Source organism: Lontra canadensis, unplaced genomic scaffold (assembly GCF_010015895.1).
Source record: "Lontra canadensis isolate GAN:19392208 unplaced genomic scaffold, GSC_riverotter_1.0 scaffold94, whole genome shotgun sequence".
NCBI classification, from domain to species: Eukaryota; Metazoa; Chordata; class Mammalia; order Carnivora; family Mustelidae; genus Lontra; species Lontra canadensis.
The window spans coordinates 3,875,910-3,892,048 of NW_022631088.1; the positions used below are offsets into that span (position 1 = coordinate 3,875,910).

At 52.2% G+C, this 16,139-nt stretch overlaps 1 protein-coding gene across 2 annotated transcripts in view; it reads left to right on the forward strand.

Moving 5' to 3' along the window:
• The window catches only part of PDE8A (phosphodiesterase 8A), a 145,515-nt gene that overhangs the window by 113,186 nt on the left and 16,190 nt on the right, over positions 1 to 16,139 (forward strand). For both annotated transcript variants that reach the window (XM_032836978.1, XM_032836979.1), the window contains exons 13-20: positions 3,810 to 3,880; positions 4,152 to 4,316; positions 5,563 to 5,611; positions 5,829 to 5,964; positions 7,616 to 7,814; positions 10,392 to 10,609; positions 11,968 to 12,100; positions 14,461 to 14,628. In XM_032836978.1, coding sequence (XP_032692869.1) covers positions 3,810 to 3,880; positions 4,152 to 4,316; positions 5,563 to 5,611; positions 5,829 to 5,964; positions 7,616 to 7,814; positions 10,392 to 10,609; positions 11,968 to 12,100; positions 14,461 to 14,628 — 1,139 coding nt within the window. The remainder of the gene's footprint in view (positions 1 to 3,809; positions 3,881 to 4,151; positions 4,317 to 5,562; positions 5,612 to 5,828; positions 5,965 to 7,615; positions 7,815 to 10,391; positions 10,610 to 11,967; positions 12,101 to 14,460; positions 14,629 to 16,139) is intronic.

Genomic DNA, 16,139 nt, shown 5'->3' on the forward strand with positions numbered 1-16,139 from the left:
TGTGGGGAACCCAAAATGCATTTGGAAATTCTTCATATACTCCATTATGGGTGGCACTTTGCCTTGGAAACTTACTTTTTGGTGGGGAGGTGAGCGACTTCTGGGCATGTGACAGACTCTTACTAAACAGATACTATTTAACTTTTAATTGGAATATAATTTTTTTAAGATTACATAGATATGTGATCTGAACTAATACAGTGTGGAGGCAAATATTCCTGCTGGGCGTGTGCTGTCTTGGACCCAGAGAGGAATGGGGAAGCACATGGAGTTGGTCCGCTCGTTCGCGGGAAAAGCCACAGCTTTCCAGGGAGGTAGCAACTCAGATTCGACCTTGGAGACCAGTGCCCTCAGGTTTGTCCTGAGGCTCAGAAAACACAGGCCCCACCCTGCTGCTAGGGGAGCCATGTGGTGTCAGGGGCCAAAGCATGGGCTTTGGCCTCAGAATGACCTTAATTCCAGTTCCAAGGTCATCTACTTTGTGTGCAACCTTGGGGGTAGACTTCTGTGCTTCCATTTCCTCACCGTGAAATGGGAACAGTTTTATGCTGCCCATGGAGGGCTGTGTGACCGTTACATGAGGGTGCCTGGCAAGGGAGGGGGGCGGTAGCTGCCACCACCTTCTTCATTATGGCCCTCACTTGTGCACCCCCATGGCTCTTGGGCAGAGTAGGGGCAGGGACAGGGTCATCCCCACCCACAACAGTCTTCCTCCCATGTTCTTCTTAATATTCGTCCTTGGGATGACTTGGTCTGTTTCTGTATTTTTAAGAGGTAAACAGTTTATTTTAGTATTTTGGGTTTTTGGTTTTTTTTTTTTTAAGATTATTTGTTTGAGACAAAGAGGGAGGGGACTGGAGCAGGGGGGCGGCAGAGGGAGAAGGAGAGAATCCACAAGCAGACTCCGCAGCTGAGGGCAGAGCCCCACTTGGGGCTCAATCCCAGGACCCTAAGATCATGACCTGAGCCAAAATCAAGAGTGGGCCACACAACCGACAGAGCCACCCAGGCTCCCCATGTTTCTGGTTTTTAATCACTACTCGTTTTAACGGAGTTACCGTTTGCACAGTGAAATTCAGGTATTAAGTGGTTCCATGAGTTTTGACAGTTCCATACACTTGGGTAACCACCACCCAAAGCAGATACAGAAAGCACACAGCCTGTACCACCCCGAAGCAGCCCCCAGGTCGCCAGCACCCGCCACAAGCCCGCTTGGCCTCTTCTTGTGCTTCAGAGACGTGGGGTTGTTCAGCCTGCACACCCAGCCTCTGGCTTCTTTGCCTCAGTGTTCTTGAGATCCCTCCGTGTGGTCAGACGGGCCAGGAGTTGGTCCTTTCTGCTGTGCCACAGAGCTCTGCTGGAGGGAGGGGCTGCTGCTGATCCTTTCTCATTCACGGGCGCGTGTTCTCTTCCCACTTCGGCGCTGGTAAGAATAAGGCTGCGTGGAGGTTTGTAGGCGGTCCTGTCCTGCCTAGAAGTGGAACTGCTGGGCGTCTGGGCAGCTGCAGCCGTCTCCCCACGATGTGCTGTCCCACGTTCTGCCCACTGCTGACGTGTATGCGTGGTCCCGTTGCTCTGAGACCTACCAGACTTGGTTATCTCGGCATTTCATGTTTCAGCCATTCTGGTGGATATGGTTTCAATTTTAACTTTCCTGATGATGAATGAGGTGGGGTACCTCTTTCATACGCTTACAGACCATTTTGACATTCTCTTGTGAAGTGCTGTTCACGTATCTTGCCTGTTTTTATAGTTGGATTATCTCGCTGGTTGGTAGGAATTCTTCATTCTAGACGTGGATCTGTTGGATTCCGTGCAGCACAAGTATATTTTGTTAGTCCGTGGTTTGCCTTTTCGCTCTCTTGATGGCCTTTAATGTGAACAGGAGTTGTTAGTTTCAGTGAAGCTTATTTTATCATTTTCTATTCTAGCTGGTGCTTTTTTGTGTCCTGTTCAAGAAACCTTCCTCTAGCCCAAGGTCATGAAGATATTCTCCCGTGTTTTCTTGTAGAAGCTTTATGGTTTTATCTCTCAGCTTAGGTCTGTGATTCATTTCAAATTCTTATATCTGGTGAGCATAGGGATCAAGGATGAATTTTCCCCCCACATGGAAATCCATCACCATATGGGAAAAAAAACATCTTTTGCAGCAGTGCCATGATCGTAATTAGATGACTATAAATATGTGGTCATTTTCTGGACTCCTCGGTTTTCCTTGTTCTGTCAGTCTGCATGTGCCCTGATACCACCATCGATTGCTGTGGCCTCTCCGGTAGGAGTTCCTGTTGCTCACGGTTGTCTTGGCTTGCGAGACCCTCTGTGTTTCCATTCCACAGTTAGCATCAGCTTGTGAGTTTACACACTCACTGCCTCCTGGGGTTGTATCTGGGACTGTCTCGAATCTGTAGATCAATTTAGGGAAAGAGGAAATTTCAGTGATACTGAGTCTTTCAAACCTCGGGTGCCTTCTGTGTCTCCCTTCAGGTCGCTTTTATTTTCTCTCAGTAGTGTTTTGCGTTTTCAGTGTGTAAATCCTACATGTCTTGTCTTACATATATTCCTAAATATTGGTGGGTTTTGATGATTTCACATTGGTGTTTTCTATTTCCGTTTCTAATGGTTTGTTGCTCGTGTGGAACTAGAATTGACTGTTGTCTACTAGACTGCTGCCGTTCCCAGTAACCTCAATAAACTTGGTCACCAGTTGTTGGGGCAACGTTTGCAGATTCATTTGGACTTTCTGCATAGTCAGGGCAGACTGTGCCCCGAAGTTCTCCTCACTGTACTCATACTGTTGCTTCATTTTTATAAGCCTATGTCCCTTTCATGATGGTTTTAAATGAGAACAGCTCCTTTCATGATGTAGCGACAAAACAGTGGTTTTTATTTTTGGTTCGATGACCTTACCGGGTAGAACAGAAAACTGGCAACCACATGCTGGTCACCAAAATGAGAGGTAAGCAGTGATGTGGGTCCCCAGGTTGAAAGCACTTCAGAACCCCGAGTGTGCGAACCGTGCTCTCCACTGCTGCTCACACCTCGGTTTGGGGAACCAAGGCTGACGCATCAGGCTGTGGGGCTGCGTGTGGTAAACAGCATGTGGCCTGACAGTGGGCCTTTCAGGCAGACACACAGAACTCTATGTGTGTGTTTTCTTCCTGCCTGGACACTGCCCGGCCTTTGCTTTACCCCGGAGGAGCCGTGTCTGGACAGGAGCAACAGAACATGAGCGCGCTCAGAGCCTCAGACTGGCCGCCTATCTCCAGTAGATTAAGCGTCACTGCGGAGAGCGCCAAAAGGTGCCTTGAGAAATTTAAACAAAAACTCCTGTATTTCAGTTAATGGGAAATTGTCTTTATTGCTCCTGCCACGTATGAAACAAAGAGCCTGTGTGGCATTGTCTTCTAGAACCTTTTCGCTCCTGGATAGTGGCAAGCTCAATATTAAAAGCCTTATTGTTATAAATGCAGAAAGAGGCTAACTGTTTGGCCTTGACTTGCTAGATTGTTTCCTCTGTTTTTCCTCTGGCCTGTGACATCAGAAGCGCAGTCTGGGCGGGGGCACGTGCATCCTAGTGCCTAGGACTGAAGGAAGCACAGTTGGTTCTGCCAGAACCCCGGGCTTGCAGGGATGGGGTGGCCGCCGTGCTGGACGCGCAGTTCCGGTCCCGCCCCTTCATCATGCAGCTGGGCCCGCGGAGGCCTGGGGGGGAGGGGGGAGCCAGGGAGGGCCCAGAGCCCTCAGTGGTCAACACACAGGTGCCTGGGCCATACGTACCCTGATCTGTGCGTCATGTGGTCTCTCCTCAGGTGGCAGCCAGAGACGACACTCCTCCATGGCCCGGATACATTCCATGACGATCGAGGCGCCCATCACCAAGGTGGGGCAGTTGTGGCCACTCTTCCCCCGAGCCCACACGGAAGGCCCTTGCTCCCGGGGTTGAGGGTTTCTCTTGAGAGGAAGCAGGCCCGCAGCCATAATAATGCCCCCCCAGTTGTAGGGAGTGGGCTTCTCTAAGGAGAGGGTATGTGGGACATGAACACTGAGGCTAGTCCCAAGTTAGCCTGAGCACTGTGTCCAGCCTGCCCCTCCGGGTTGCTTTCCCACTATTTGTGAGGTTACGAAACTCATGTCTTTTCTCTACCGTGTAGGTCATCAACATTATCAATGCTGCCCAGGAAAGCAGCCCCATGCCTGTGACAGAAGCCTTAGACCGTGTGCTGGAAATTCTGAGAACCACTGAGTTATACTCACCGCAGTTTGGTGCTAAGGATGACGATCCTCATGCCAACGACCTCGTTGGGGGCTTAGTGTCTGTAAGTACAGTTGGCCGGCTGCTGGCTAGAGCCTCCTGATGTTGTCTGTGTTCCCAGGGGTCATCTGGGTACTGGCTGGCCTGCGCAGAGCGTTGTGGGCAGGGCGCAGCTGAGGCCCAAACCTGCTGTCAGCCAGAGCCCCCCTGCTCGCCCACCTGTGGCCTGCCGCCCAGGGAGACCCCAGCTTGAAGCAGAGAAGGGGGGAGCATATTCTAGACAGTCTGCTGGGCTGGGCTCTCCATGTTTGCTTAGGGCCCCTAGGGGGAAATTAAGTAAAACTTCATTATTTTAAAGATTTTTGAAAACTAGGGCAGAAGAAATAGGTATGTGAAATGTTCCATACCAAACGAGGAAACAGAAAGACCACGTACGCGTGAAGGGCCCCAGGGGTGGGGTCTGGTGTCTTTCCAGAACATCGTGTGCAGGTTTGGTGCTTTGGACCATGGGCGCTCAGAGGTCCTGGAGGCCTCAGCCCATCCCGCAGAGTGGTCTGCTTTGTGGGAAACCGGTCATCCTGTTGCTGTCCGTCACCTCTTGTCTTGGTCAGAAGGAAAATTCACCTCCTCGCTAGCACCAAAAAAAACCAAAACCAACTCCTCTTTCCTCCCAGTGTCTGCTTTCTGAAGCTCACTTGACTTCTTAAAAACAAGGTTGTAGGCAGTGAGCTGTGGTGTAGTGGTTCCAGGGACGGTCATGCCCAACCACGGTCTTGCCTGCACCTCCAGCCTGTAGGTGAGGGATGAAAGTGAGTGGGGTGGAGTGCGATCATGTCATGGGGTGAGGGGGAAGAGAGGAGAGGTGCGAGGGAGGGCGCTAGAGGCTCCTGCCGTGGTGTGAGGGCTCTCAGCCTGAGAAGCAGCGAGGGGGCTCGGTGAGTGTGCAAGGCCTAGAAGAATCCACTTTGCCAGAGGAAGTGGATGTCCCGGGTGGTAAGAAGGGTGGCAAGAAGTGGCGGGGGAGGCTCGAGGGTAGAGGCCAGTTGTCCAGGAGACGCTGGAGCAGAGACCTGAGGGCTGCCAGTGATGCTGGGCTTTGGGGCCTTGCCTAAGCTCGCCTCGCTTCTGCGGCCCCCGAGCTTAGCCGGTTTTCCCGACGTCCGGTGACTGAGTCCTGTCCCCACAGGGGAGCTCCGGGCGCCGGGGTGGAGAGGCTGCCCTCCGCTCTCCTTGGGAGCCGACTGTCCCACTGTTCTCAAGAAGTAAAGAGCAGTTATGACTTCTCTTCTTGTCTCCTTGATTTTTATCAGGATGGTTTGCGAAGACTGTCCGGGAATGAGTATGTTCTTTCAACAAAAAGTAAGTTTTAACTTCTTAACTTTCTGGAGCACTGTTAATACTATAGTGACACTGAAATGATGAGAACAGATTTTCCAGTCAGGTTTTCAGTCAGTTCTTCTCATTAGCAACAAGTTTCTCAGTATGTCCTACAGACTGCAGGAACGAAGCAGCTGCCCCGAAGCAGCAAGTCCTGTAAAGCCTGTTAACTCTGTCCCCAAACCACGTCCCCATGCAGGCCTTCAGCAGCTGCCCAGCAGTGTGATCACACCCATCTCCCTTCACGACGTCCCCCCGCGGATCGCGCGGGCCATGGAGAACGAGGAGTACTGGGACTTCAATATTTTTGAACTAGAGGCCGCCACACATAAGAGGTGAGTCCGCCCGCAAGACACACGGTGTGGCTCCGAGGGCCTCTGTGGAGAAAGCCGTCCAAGGAGTGTGGTTCTCCCAGAGCCGAAGCATCAGAGGCGGCGGCTCTAGAAAGAGGAGCTGGGCAGTGGGTGCCCCTGACAGCCTGGGCCTCCGCAGGATCAGGAAGGGCGGCCGGGTCACGACTCCCACAGAGACAGCAGATTCAGGGCAGGTGACCTACCCTCTCCAAGTGGCACAGGTTTCTCCTATGAAATACGAGTATTAGTTTTCCTGTACGCGGTGATTTGCTGAGACAGCAGCACAGAGTCCCACTCAGAGGCTAGAACTCAGTAAGAAACAGACACATTTGCTAAGAGCTGTCCCCAGATCGCAGTTGCTGTGTTGGTGACGGTCCCGGAGACACACCCAGAATTCCAGTCATCCTGATGCGGGTGTGCTCACAGGGAGTAGGGGTGGGATTGGATTTTTATCTTCTGGTTTGTACCTTGCTGGAAAAGAGCAGTTGGCCCTAGGGGTGTTATTGACTTGGCACACAGGGAAGGCTGCCCTGTCAGGTGGTGGGGCCCTGAACCTGGCCAGGCCAGAGGGCAGCCATGGGAGAGGTGTGCTCTGTGGGGCCACGGGATAGCTAACTCTTCAGATCTCCTTCTGCTCTGTCCCAGAGACTGTCCCCAAGACAGCCGTGCCCTTTCCTTGTGCTCACCAGGAGTCAGCCTGGTATATTATTCCCGTGTACCCTACATGGGCAAGGACAGTAGAAAGGATAGCAAACGAATCTGAGCCCCTGGCCCACAGGCTGTGACATTGCATTCATGGGAATCAGGCCAAGGCAGGTCGGTTCAAACCCTGTGAGCCTGCTGGCCTCAGGACCCTGCCTCAGCAGAGCCGTTCCTGGACCTTCCAAGCTGAAGGCCAGATGCTGGATTGAGGTAACTTCTTCTTTTTTTTTTTTTTTTTTTTTTAAGATTTTTTTATTATTTATTTGACAGACAGAGATCACAAGTAGGCAGAGAGGCAGGCAGAGAGAGAGAGGGAAGCAGGCTCCCTGATGAGCAGAGAGCCCGATGCGGGACTCGATCCCAGGACCCTGAGATCATGACCTGAGCCAAAGACAGCGGCTTAACCCACTGAGCCACCCAGGCGCCCTTGAGGTAACTTCTCAAGGAAGGGCGCGACTTGGTGGCCTGTGGGTCACCTTCTCAGGGAAGACCTCCTCACGCTGTGGCCTCCACCATGGCAGGTGACCATGCCGCTTTCAAAAAGTGCTACTTGCTTCTAGAAGGGCCTCTGGCCAATAACATGGGTCCAGCAAGAGCAAGGGCGAGGCTAGGGTTCAAGCCTGGCATCACATTGATTTTGAGAAATCTGCTGGTGCAAGCGGAAGTCTGAATGAGGAAGGGGGGCGGTGAACACACCTCACCCCAGCCCGTGGGGAGCACGGATGGAGAGCTGGGCCTGGGCGCCGGCCGCGGTTGGCAGCTGCTGGGAGAAAGGGCGCCCCCGTCCTGCACCACTCGGGCGAGCCCCCCTTGCTGCCCGCACGCTCTCTGAAGGCTGGCTCCTCTCCACGGGTTGGGTCTCAACCTCTTCAGGGCTCCCAACACTTGGCCTGTTCCTTTGTTTTAAGGCCGGGCATGTTTTACTCTGCAGGCCTTTGATTTATCTTGGTCTCAAAATGTTTGCTCGCTTTGGAATCTGTGAATTCTTGAACTGCTCCGAGACGACGCTGCGATCGTGGTTGCAGGTCATTGAAGCCAATTACCACTCTTCCAACCCCTACCACAACTCGACACACTCTGCCGACGTGCTTCACGCCACTGCCTACTTTCTGTGCAAAGAGAGGATAAAGGTGAGCTGTGTGGGCGTACCGGGCTTGGAGGGCTGGGGCAGCAGCCGGCGGCCTCCACCTCCACGGGGTGCTCTGCGGGGGGCACTGCCCTGGGGATCCCCACCTGTCTGCCCCCTCCGCCGCACCCCACCCCCGCCGGCCCTGGGAGGGTGCCGCCGCAGGGGAAGTAGGCCAGCAGGCTGCATTGCAGCTCGTGGATCTGAGGGGTTAACTCATGACGCGAGCCCAGCTCTTTGGTGAGAGTGTGAGCAGCGGGGAGGAAACCCGCCAGAATGGTTAGTTGGCAGCAATGTGTCTGTAGGTGCCCCATGAGCCCACAGACCCTAGGCACCCCCAGCCCATCCCTCTGTGTCAGCGAGGTTGAAGGCCAAGTTCATCCTCGCCCAGTGCTGCTCCCACCTGGGCTTGCTGGCCCCGGCTGGAGTTCCATCAGCCAAGGACACACAGGTCAGAAACCTGGAAGCATTTGCTGTTCTCTCCTCTCCCCAAGCCCAAGTCATCCAGTAGGTCTGTGACTTTGTCACCCGGAGCCCACCTTGTGACGCCCCTGCTGCTGTCCTAGCGAGGGCCCTGCTTTCTCCTCTCCCGGGGAACACTGGAGCCCTTCTGCCCAGGCCTCCCGTGGAACTCCCCCACACCGCTGCCAGCACAGCGGACCATGCTGTTTCCAGCAGTGGCTCCCTGCCCCCTGCAGGTCTGAAGCAGTAGGGTTGGTCAAGGCTTCCGACACCCAGGCCCCTCGTGGGCCACGCTAAACCCCTGCGGTTCCCGACACTCCTGCCCTGGCCGTGCTGTTCCCTTTGCTGCTCCAGGCTCCCTGTGTCCCAGCTGCCCTTCAGTGATCCATCCCAGCCTTTGTTTCTCCGGGGAAACTTCCTGGACTGTCCCCCCAGCCCCGATACTGATCTCGATGCCCCTTTTCCGTGTGCCCCTCACGTGGGGCTGCTCCTAGGATGACTGCGTCCAGGTACTCGGACTTCTGCTAACTGGTCCAGGTGCTGCATTGCACAGTTGGTCTGTCCTGCTCCGCCGAGTCTGTGCAGGTGCCACTGGCCCCTACTGTGGCTGGTCACCTGGCTCAGAGTACCCCTGGGGTGCTGTCTGGCAACTCCAGCCCCAGCTTTGAGGCAGGAAGAAAAAGAGGGATGAGAAGAGTTTCCCAGAAGGAAGGTTTCCGTTGTGGAATGTGACTGTCCACCCCCAAAGCCAGTTCCTGAGAAAGCTCTCCACGTTGTAAGTGATTTCTCGAGGGAGATTTTCAAAGCAGCAGCCGGACTTGCACAGAACTTCCGAAGTATTCGTGCCCCTTCCATCCACACGCTTCCGAAGTGGGTCAGAGGGGCCAGGGAGCGCTGTGGCATCACCATTTCACTTTCAGAAGAACTTGAGAGTAGAAGGATCCAACCATGGGTTTTGTGTCTGAGAACAGGGCTTCTTGATGGGGGAGACGGTGCCGTGTCATTGCCTGGTGTCCTGGCATCTGGGGACGGCCCCACAGAGCCACCGTCAGGCAGAGAGGGCACACATTTGCTGTTCCCATTTCGATCCCTTTCATCCTCTGCGACAGGGGACTAGTGCAGGGGAGAGGACAGCGTGAAGGGTAACAGCACAAGGACACACGGAGCAGCGAAGTCTGGGCCCCAGAGGTCAGACGAGCTGGGTCTTTCACTTGCCCTTTTGCTGCTCCCTCTAGTTTTAAAAGGAAAGCTCAGGACCAACACTGCAGGCAGAATTGGGAGTCCAGAGAGGACCGGTTATAGAGCACGAAAACAAATTTGGGGGGTGTCTGTGTCAATATGGATCAGAATATAAAGACAGCCCGATTTTTTTATAATTGTTTTGAACTACTATAACATGCAAATACGCACTTAGAAAGCTAACTTAAACAGCATTTATCAAGCTAGAAGTCATATACAGTTCACTAATTTAAAGTTAAAACTATTGAATTTCAATTTAAATAAATACAGATTTATAAATATACCTTCAAGTGTCCGTAGTGTATTTCCAAAAATAAGCTTCTAGGACACAACGAATGTCATGATAAACGTCAGAATTTCATAGGTACATTTTTTAACCTTCACAGAACAAAACTAGAATTTAGTAACTGAAGGTTAAATGAAAAAGTGTCACCCACGGGGTGGCTGGGTGGCAAATCCATTAAACGCCTGCCATGAAAAGACTTGAAAATAATGGAGAACTTTCAGATAATTTTACCAAACTCACAAAAGGCTGACCTCATCCTGACAGAGCACCAGCAGGGGGACCAATATCTCAGACTTTTTGTGATGGGTCGAGAGCTAGGCTGGCTGAGGAGGTGACCCCTGTGTGCGGAGGACACTTCGGACTTGTGTGTAACGTGTGTGAGACCAGGAATCAGTGATGGTCCCTAATTTACAAGTACAAACATGCAGCCGCTGCTCAGGGGAGGTAGGGACACAGGATTTGCTTAACAGTGTGCTTTTCTCAGAAATCGGGGATATTTTTCCCTTCATGTGGTAGGGCAGCAGGAAAACTCTCCAGAAGGCTTCCCTGCTTCCAGGGCCGTGCCCACGTTTTTAAAAGGACTCTCATTTGCAGCAAACTTTAGATCCGGTCGACGAGGTCGCGGCCCTCATCGCAGCCACCATCCACGATGTGGACCACCCCGGGAGAACCAACTCGTTCCTGTGCAATGCTGGAAGCGAGCTGGCCATTTTGTATAATGACACTGCTGTGCTGGAGAGCCACCACGCGGCCTTGGCCTTCCAGCTGACCACCCGAGATGACAAATGCAATATCTTCAAGAACATGGAGAGGTGAGAGCGCTGGGCGGGGGAGCACGCTGGTCCCTGAGGTACAGGTCGCATGGTCTGGAGTTCTCTCCTTGCATGTGTGCAGTGGCTGTCAGGATAGTTCCAGTTGTGCGGCCGTCACCCCAGTCAACTTAGGCATGTTTCCATCCTCCCCAGAAAGCACCTCAGACTCGTTGACAGTCCCTTCCCGGGTCCCACTCAAGTCCCCCAGCCGCAGGCACCCACGGAGGCACCTTCTGTCTCCGTGGATCTGCCAGTTCCACACATGTCCTCATAAACAGAAGCGCCCCCGATGTGTGGTCTCTTGGGACTGGCTCCTTTCTCTTAGCACGATGCTTTCAAGGTTCAGCTCTTTTATGTCTTGACATTTCAAGATGACAAAGTACGATGCTGACATCTTGAGCTTCTCGAGACTCAGAGAAGCTGTCCTCTTCCGTCTCTGCTCCGAGCGCTCCACTCCGCCCTCCTGGGCCCAGCCCGCTTCTCGGCGTTGTCGGTGTTCACGTGTTACTGCGAGGAAGCCTTCCCTGACCCCTCGTGCTAGTTATTCAGCGCCAGGTTCCTTCACAGCCCTTACCATGTTTCAGTCATCATTTTCATTACTTGGCTCATGTCTGATTTGATTCTGAGGTTCCGTACGGCCACGGTAGCCACTGCCCTTCGTTCCTTTCTGTACCCTCTGTGTCTGGCACGGTCTGTGGGAGGGACTTCATAAATACCAGGTCGAAGACATTAATTTGGATTGGTAAGAAACGTTTTATAGGGAGATTTTTAAAGATTCCTGATTTTACAGAACTCTTTTGCCATGTTCTGGAATTGCAGGAGGCTTTATTCAGAGTTGCTGGTACAGACATCGGTTAGCTCTGGAATAATACACAGGACCCGGTCACCTGGGTTGTCCCCTGGGAAAGCAATGGGGTGACTGGAGAAAAGGGGTTGAACAGAGCTAATGTCACAAAATGACTAAGTGGAAACAAGGGCTGGAGGGAGAGGGACGCAACTCTTGCCTGTCTACCCTCTCAGCGTCCGGGCGCCGCAGTTGCTGGATCTCAAGGCCCCTCTCGGTACATTCGTCATAACCACCGATGTCTGCCCTTGTTCACCCCACCATGTTCTCTTGCTCTAAGAATTATGTGCCTTATGCCCCAGAAGGACGAACATCACACCTGTAAAGTCGTGATTTTAACCTCCGCTCAGGTTCCCCTTGCTAATGATCTTGCTTTCAAGTGTGCCCCGGGACTTCCTGCCGTGCTAGAATTTCAGCACAGCGGGTGCTGTCCTGGATACCGACTGTTGGGAGGAGCATCTGTCTGGCCTGGACGAGTCCGCTGTAGCTCCCTCTCGTTTGCCGTCTGAAACAGGAACGACTACCGGACGCTGCGTCAGGGGGTTATCGACATGGTCTTAGCCACAGAAATGACAAAGCACTTCGAGCACGTCAACAAATTTGTCAACAGCATCAACAAGCCCCTGGCAGCCCTCGAAGCAGATGGGGTAAGGAGGAGAGCCTGTGTGTGGGTCCCTCGTTCCTGTGTGTTGTGGGGAAACGGAGTGGAAGAGGTGATGAGCTGTGGAAGGCCACCGGTAGGTCCCTTGGATTTAATTTCCAGTGGTTGAAAAATTAAAGTATACAAGCGTGTCAGGAAAAAAGACCTCCAGAAGTAGACGTGGAAACTGGAGCTGACTTGTGGGGGGACTGTGCCCGTACGCATTCTCCCACCCGCCCCTCCCCCCCCGGGCATCCCGGGGTCAGCTGGACTTCTTGAGGTCTCCCCCCGACCCTCGCTGTGCACCTGCTGTGGCAGCATCCACTCTCCCATGCTGGTCTCCATAATGCCGGCGGGGTGGGGGCGGGGGCGTTGAGAAAAACCCTGCACTTTGGTCCCAAGGGTGATGGTATTGTTGGACATCATTTCTGGACTTGAGGCCTGGAGTCCACAAAAACTGCCCGGCAAGGGCGACCTGAAACCTCTGGCCCGGCAGGAGACAGCCAAGGAAGCAGACAGTGGAGTTCCCATCCCAGTTGTGCTTCCCCATTTCCTTGGCTGTAGAATGGGCGGAATGAAGCTGAGGGCACAGGACAGGTGGGCGTGGGACAAGGTGTGGTGAGATCCGCACCTGCAGCATCTGTTTTCATGAACCCTCTTCCTTCGAGGCCCTGCCGCCTACCCCACAGCCACCGAACACCTTGGCCCCAGCTCCTGGTCTTCTCCTCCCCCTCCTGTCACCGTCCTAAGAGTCTGACCAGGCACAGGGATGGTTTACCCTGTGAGGCTAGGATCACCAGTCCTTAAATTCTGACCCCACTTGACTCCTGTATCTCATCTGGTTATGGCCTTTGTCCCCGGCTTTCTAGCTTATTACCCCCTTCATACTGGTTCCTCTTCAACCCGATTTGAAACCCACTGGGAACTCTGCTTCCTTCACCCACCCCTGTCCTCCGGCTCTGCTTCTGACTTCACTTCCTTTCCACAGTCTTCCAGTGTGGCAGCACTGCCACCAACCTCTTTTAGTAGCTCTGACATCCTGGATAGCATGTCAACCAGGCCCCTGCTCGGGCCAGGTCGGGGTAGGCCCCAGGTTCCAGCTGAATACTCTGTTCTAGCTCTCCTCCGTAAGGACTTGGGGTTACTTCTGAGACTGGAAATCAACCTGGTGAGCAGGCAGAGGAGGGACAGAGTCCTAGGAAAGAAAGTAGTTTACAGCTGCGAGGACTGAACTGTAGTCACACAGCTGGAGAGAGAAGGGTCAACACGAAGTGGCTGGTGCTGGGAAACTGGGGGCAAGGGGACCTATCAAGGCAGCCTTGGCCATGTGCACTGTGGCACTCTCCCGGGGAACAGGCAGCCTGGGCTCTGGATGGGCATTTTAATGGCATATCTGTTCCCATCAGGCCTTTTTAGACCATTGTGGTTACTCACTGAAATCACACAGCTAAGCTCTCTGGCAAGCGTGAGGAGACTAGCTGGTTGCTGTCTCTGACAGTGCTCTTTGCCCTAATGCTCCCTCTTCCAACCTGAATTTGCTTCAGGGGGCTTAGCCACCTAGCCCGTTAGACCACAGGTTCAGAATCCATGCCAGTGGTGTTCCTTTAACCCAGACAGCATGTGATACTGTGGACAGACAGAGCCCAGAACTAAAGGTAGACCTGAAGTTCTTATCCTGGGTTAGCTGGGTAGCTCTGGACAAGTCTCTTCGCCTCTCTGGGTCCCAGTGTCCTCATCTATAAGATACAATAGTAAATGATACTGCTTTTCATGCCGACTGTAAGTTTTTGTGAGTGAAGATCAAAAGAGAATGACAATTATGAAGTAACACTGCCTCTGACAATCTTGATAGACTGATCCTCGGCTGCTGCTAATTCTCACGATCACAGCTCTCATGGGACTGGGTGGGGGTTGGGTTGTGCAGGGCAGGGAGCCTGGTGCACTGCAGGTCCCTTCTGGTGAGAGGGCAGAGAAACCTTTTATGTTTAAACTTAACTTCTTTTATTAAGGCGGTATAATAAACACTCCTGTCCCACGGGAGAGCAGTAGAGCTAGAACAAAGAAGTTTCATTTCACTATCTGTAGTGGGAAGGAGAGAAGAGCCCGGAAGGGGGAGGGGTACAAAGACCGACCGCCAGTGCTACCCTCTACACTTGGGTCCTGCTAGGATCTCACTGGGCCTTAGTTTCCCTTTTTGTCAAGTGAGGGGCTGAGCTCAAGGCTCAGATTATACTCCTCACTGTTCCATGAAGCATTTCACTTGTCGATTCTGGTCAGGGCCTTCTGATGTGTACAGTGGGGCCACACCTGTAAGACAGGGGCTCGGTACCAGGGAACCCACTTTGATCACATTCTCCCATGTTTCAGGAAGTGGCTAGAGATGAAGAAGCCGTGACCACCATGCTCAGGACCCCAGAGAACCGGACTCTGGTTAAGCGGATGCTGATCAAGTGCGCGGATGTGTCCAACCCCTGCCGGCCCCTGGAGCAGTGCATTGAGTGGGCCGCACGCATCTCCGAAGAATACTTCTCTCAGGTGAGATGCAGCCTCTTATAAGTTCCTTGAGAGAGAAATACAGTAAGACCATTAGAGGCAAGGGAGTGACCACCAGGAAGTAGAGAGCTAAGTGAAATTCTGTCCTTGTGGAGCACAGCTTGCCTTACAGGCTTACCAGTAATTTGATCAGCTTCCCTTATCTGAAAATGCCTTTGCATTCCTTCCTGCAGAATGTTTTCACTGGCTTTAGAATCCTGGGCTAACGACTTTCTCTTAACAGCTTTTACACTGTGGTCTGCCCTTCATATTCTCTCTGGGTAGAAAAAATTCTTGTAGGGCAAAAAAAAAAAGAAAATACAATGGCTAGAAGTTTTGCAAATTTATTGAAAGCATATACATACATGCCACATCCAAGAGGGTGGGGAGGGACACAGCAGACACAGGGAAGGGGAGCAGACCCCACACCAGGAAGACAAATCCCCATAACACTTGGCTTTGAAAAACAGAGATTTAACTTCTTACGCTCAGTGGGGCTTATAACCCGGAACTTGAAAAATCAGTGGGCTTAGGGGTGCCTGGGTGGCACCACCCCAAAGTGACTCCTGCCCCAGGGAGAGGGAAAGAAAACCACACATACCAGTTCAGCTGTGGCCTCAGCAGTTGTCTGGTCTGACCCAACTCAAGCCTCAGACAGACCCACTCCTAACATAGACCAAACTCTACCCACAACAGGCAGAGAGAGCCATTTCAGATGCCTGACTGAAGGCAAACACAGCAGCACCCCCAGGAGACCCCACAGCACCAGGTTCTTGTGTACCAGTATTGCACGGCCACTGCTTTTAAGAGCAGAGACATAACTGAATTTCCAAACACAGAGACAAAATGAGGAGGTAGAGGAGCATGTCCCAAATGAAAGAACAAGACAGAATCCTAACAGATCTAAGTGGGAAAGAGGATAATAAGCTTGATGGATAATTTAAAATAAGAGCAATAAAGATACTAACTGGACTTGAGAAAAGAGTGGGCACCCTCAGCAAAGAGAAACATAAAGAACCAACCAGTGATAACTCAGTAACTAAAATTAAAAATTCACTAAAGGGAATAAAAAGAGGAAGAACAGATCAGTGACCTGGAGAACAGAGTAATGGCAAGCAATCAAGCTGAATCAAGAGGGAAAAAAAAATAAGACTAATGAGAATAAGTTGAGGGAACTCAGTGACACCATCAAGTATAATAAACATTTCATGGGGACCCAGAAGAGGAAGAGAAAGAAAAGGGGGCAGAAAATTTCTTTGAATAAATAGCAGAAAAACTTCCTAAATCTGGGGAAGGAAACAGAAATCCAGATCTAGGGGTGCCTGGGTGGCTCAGTGGGTTAAAGCCTCTGCCTTCGGCTCAGGTCATGATCTCAGGGTCCTGGGATAGAGCCCCACATCAGGCTCTCTGCCTACTTGTGATCTGTCAAATAAATAAATAAAATCTAAAAAAAAAAAAAGAAAAAAAGAAATCCAGATCCAGGAGGCAGAGAGCCCCAGCAAAATCAACTGAAG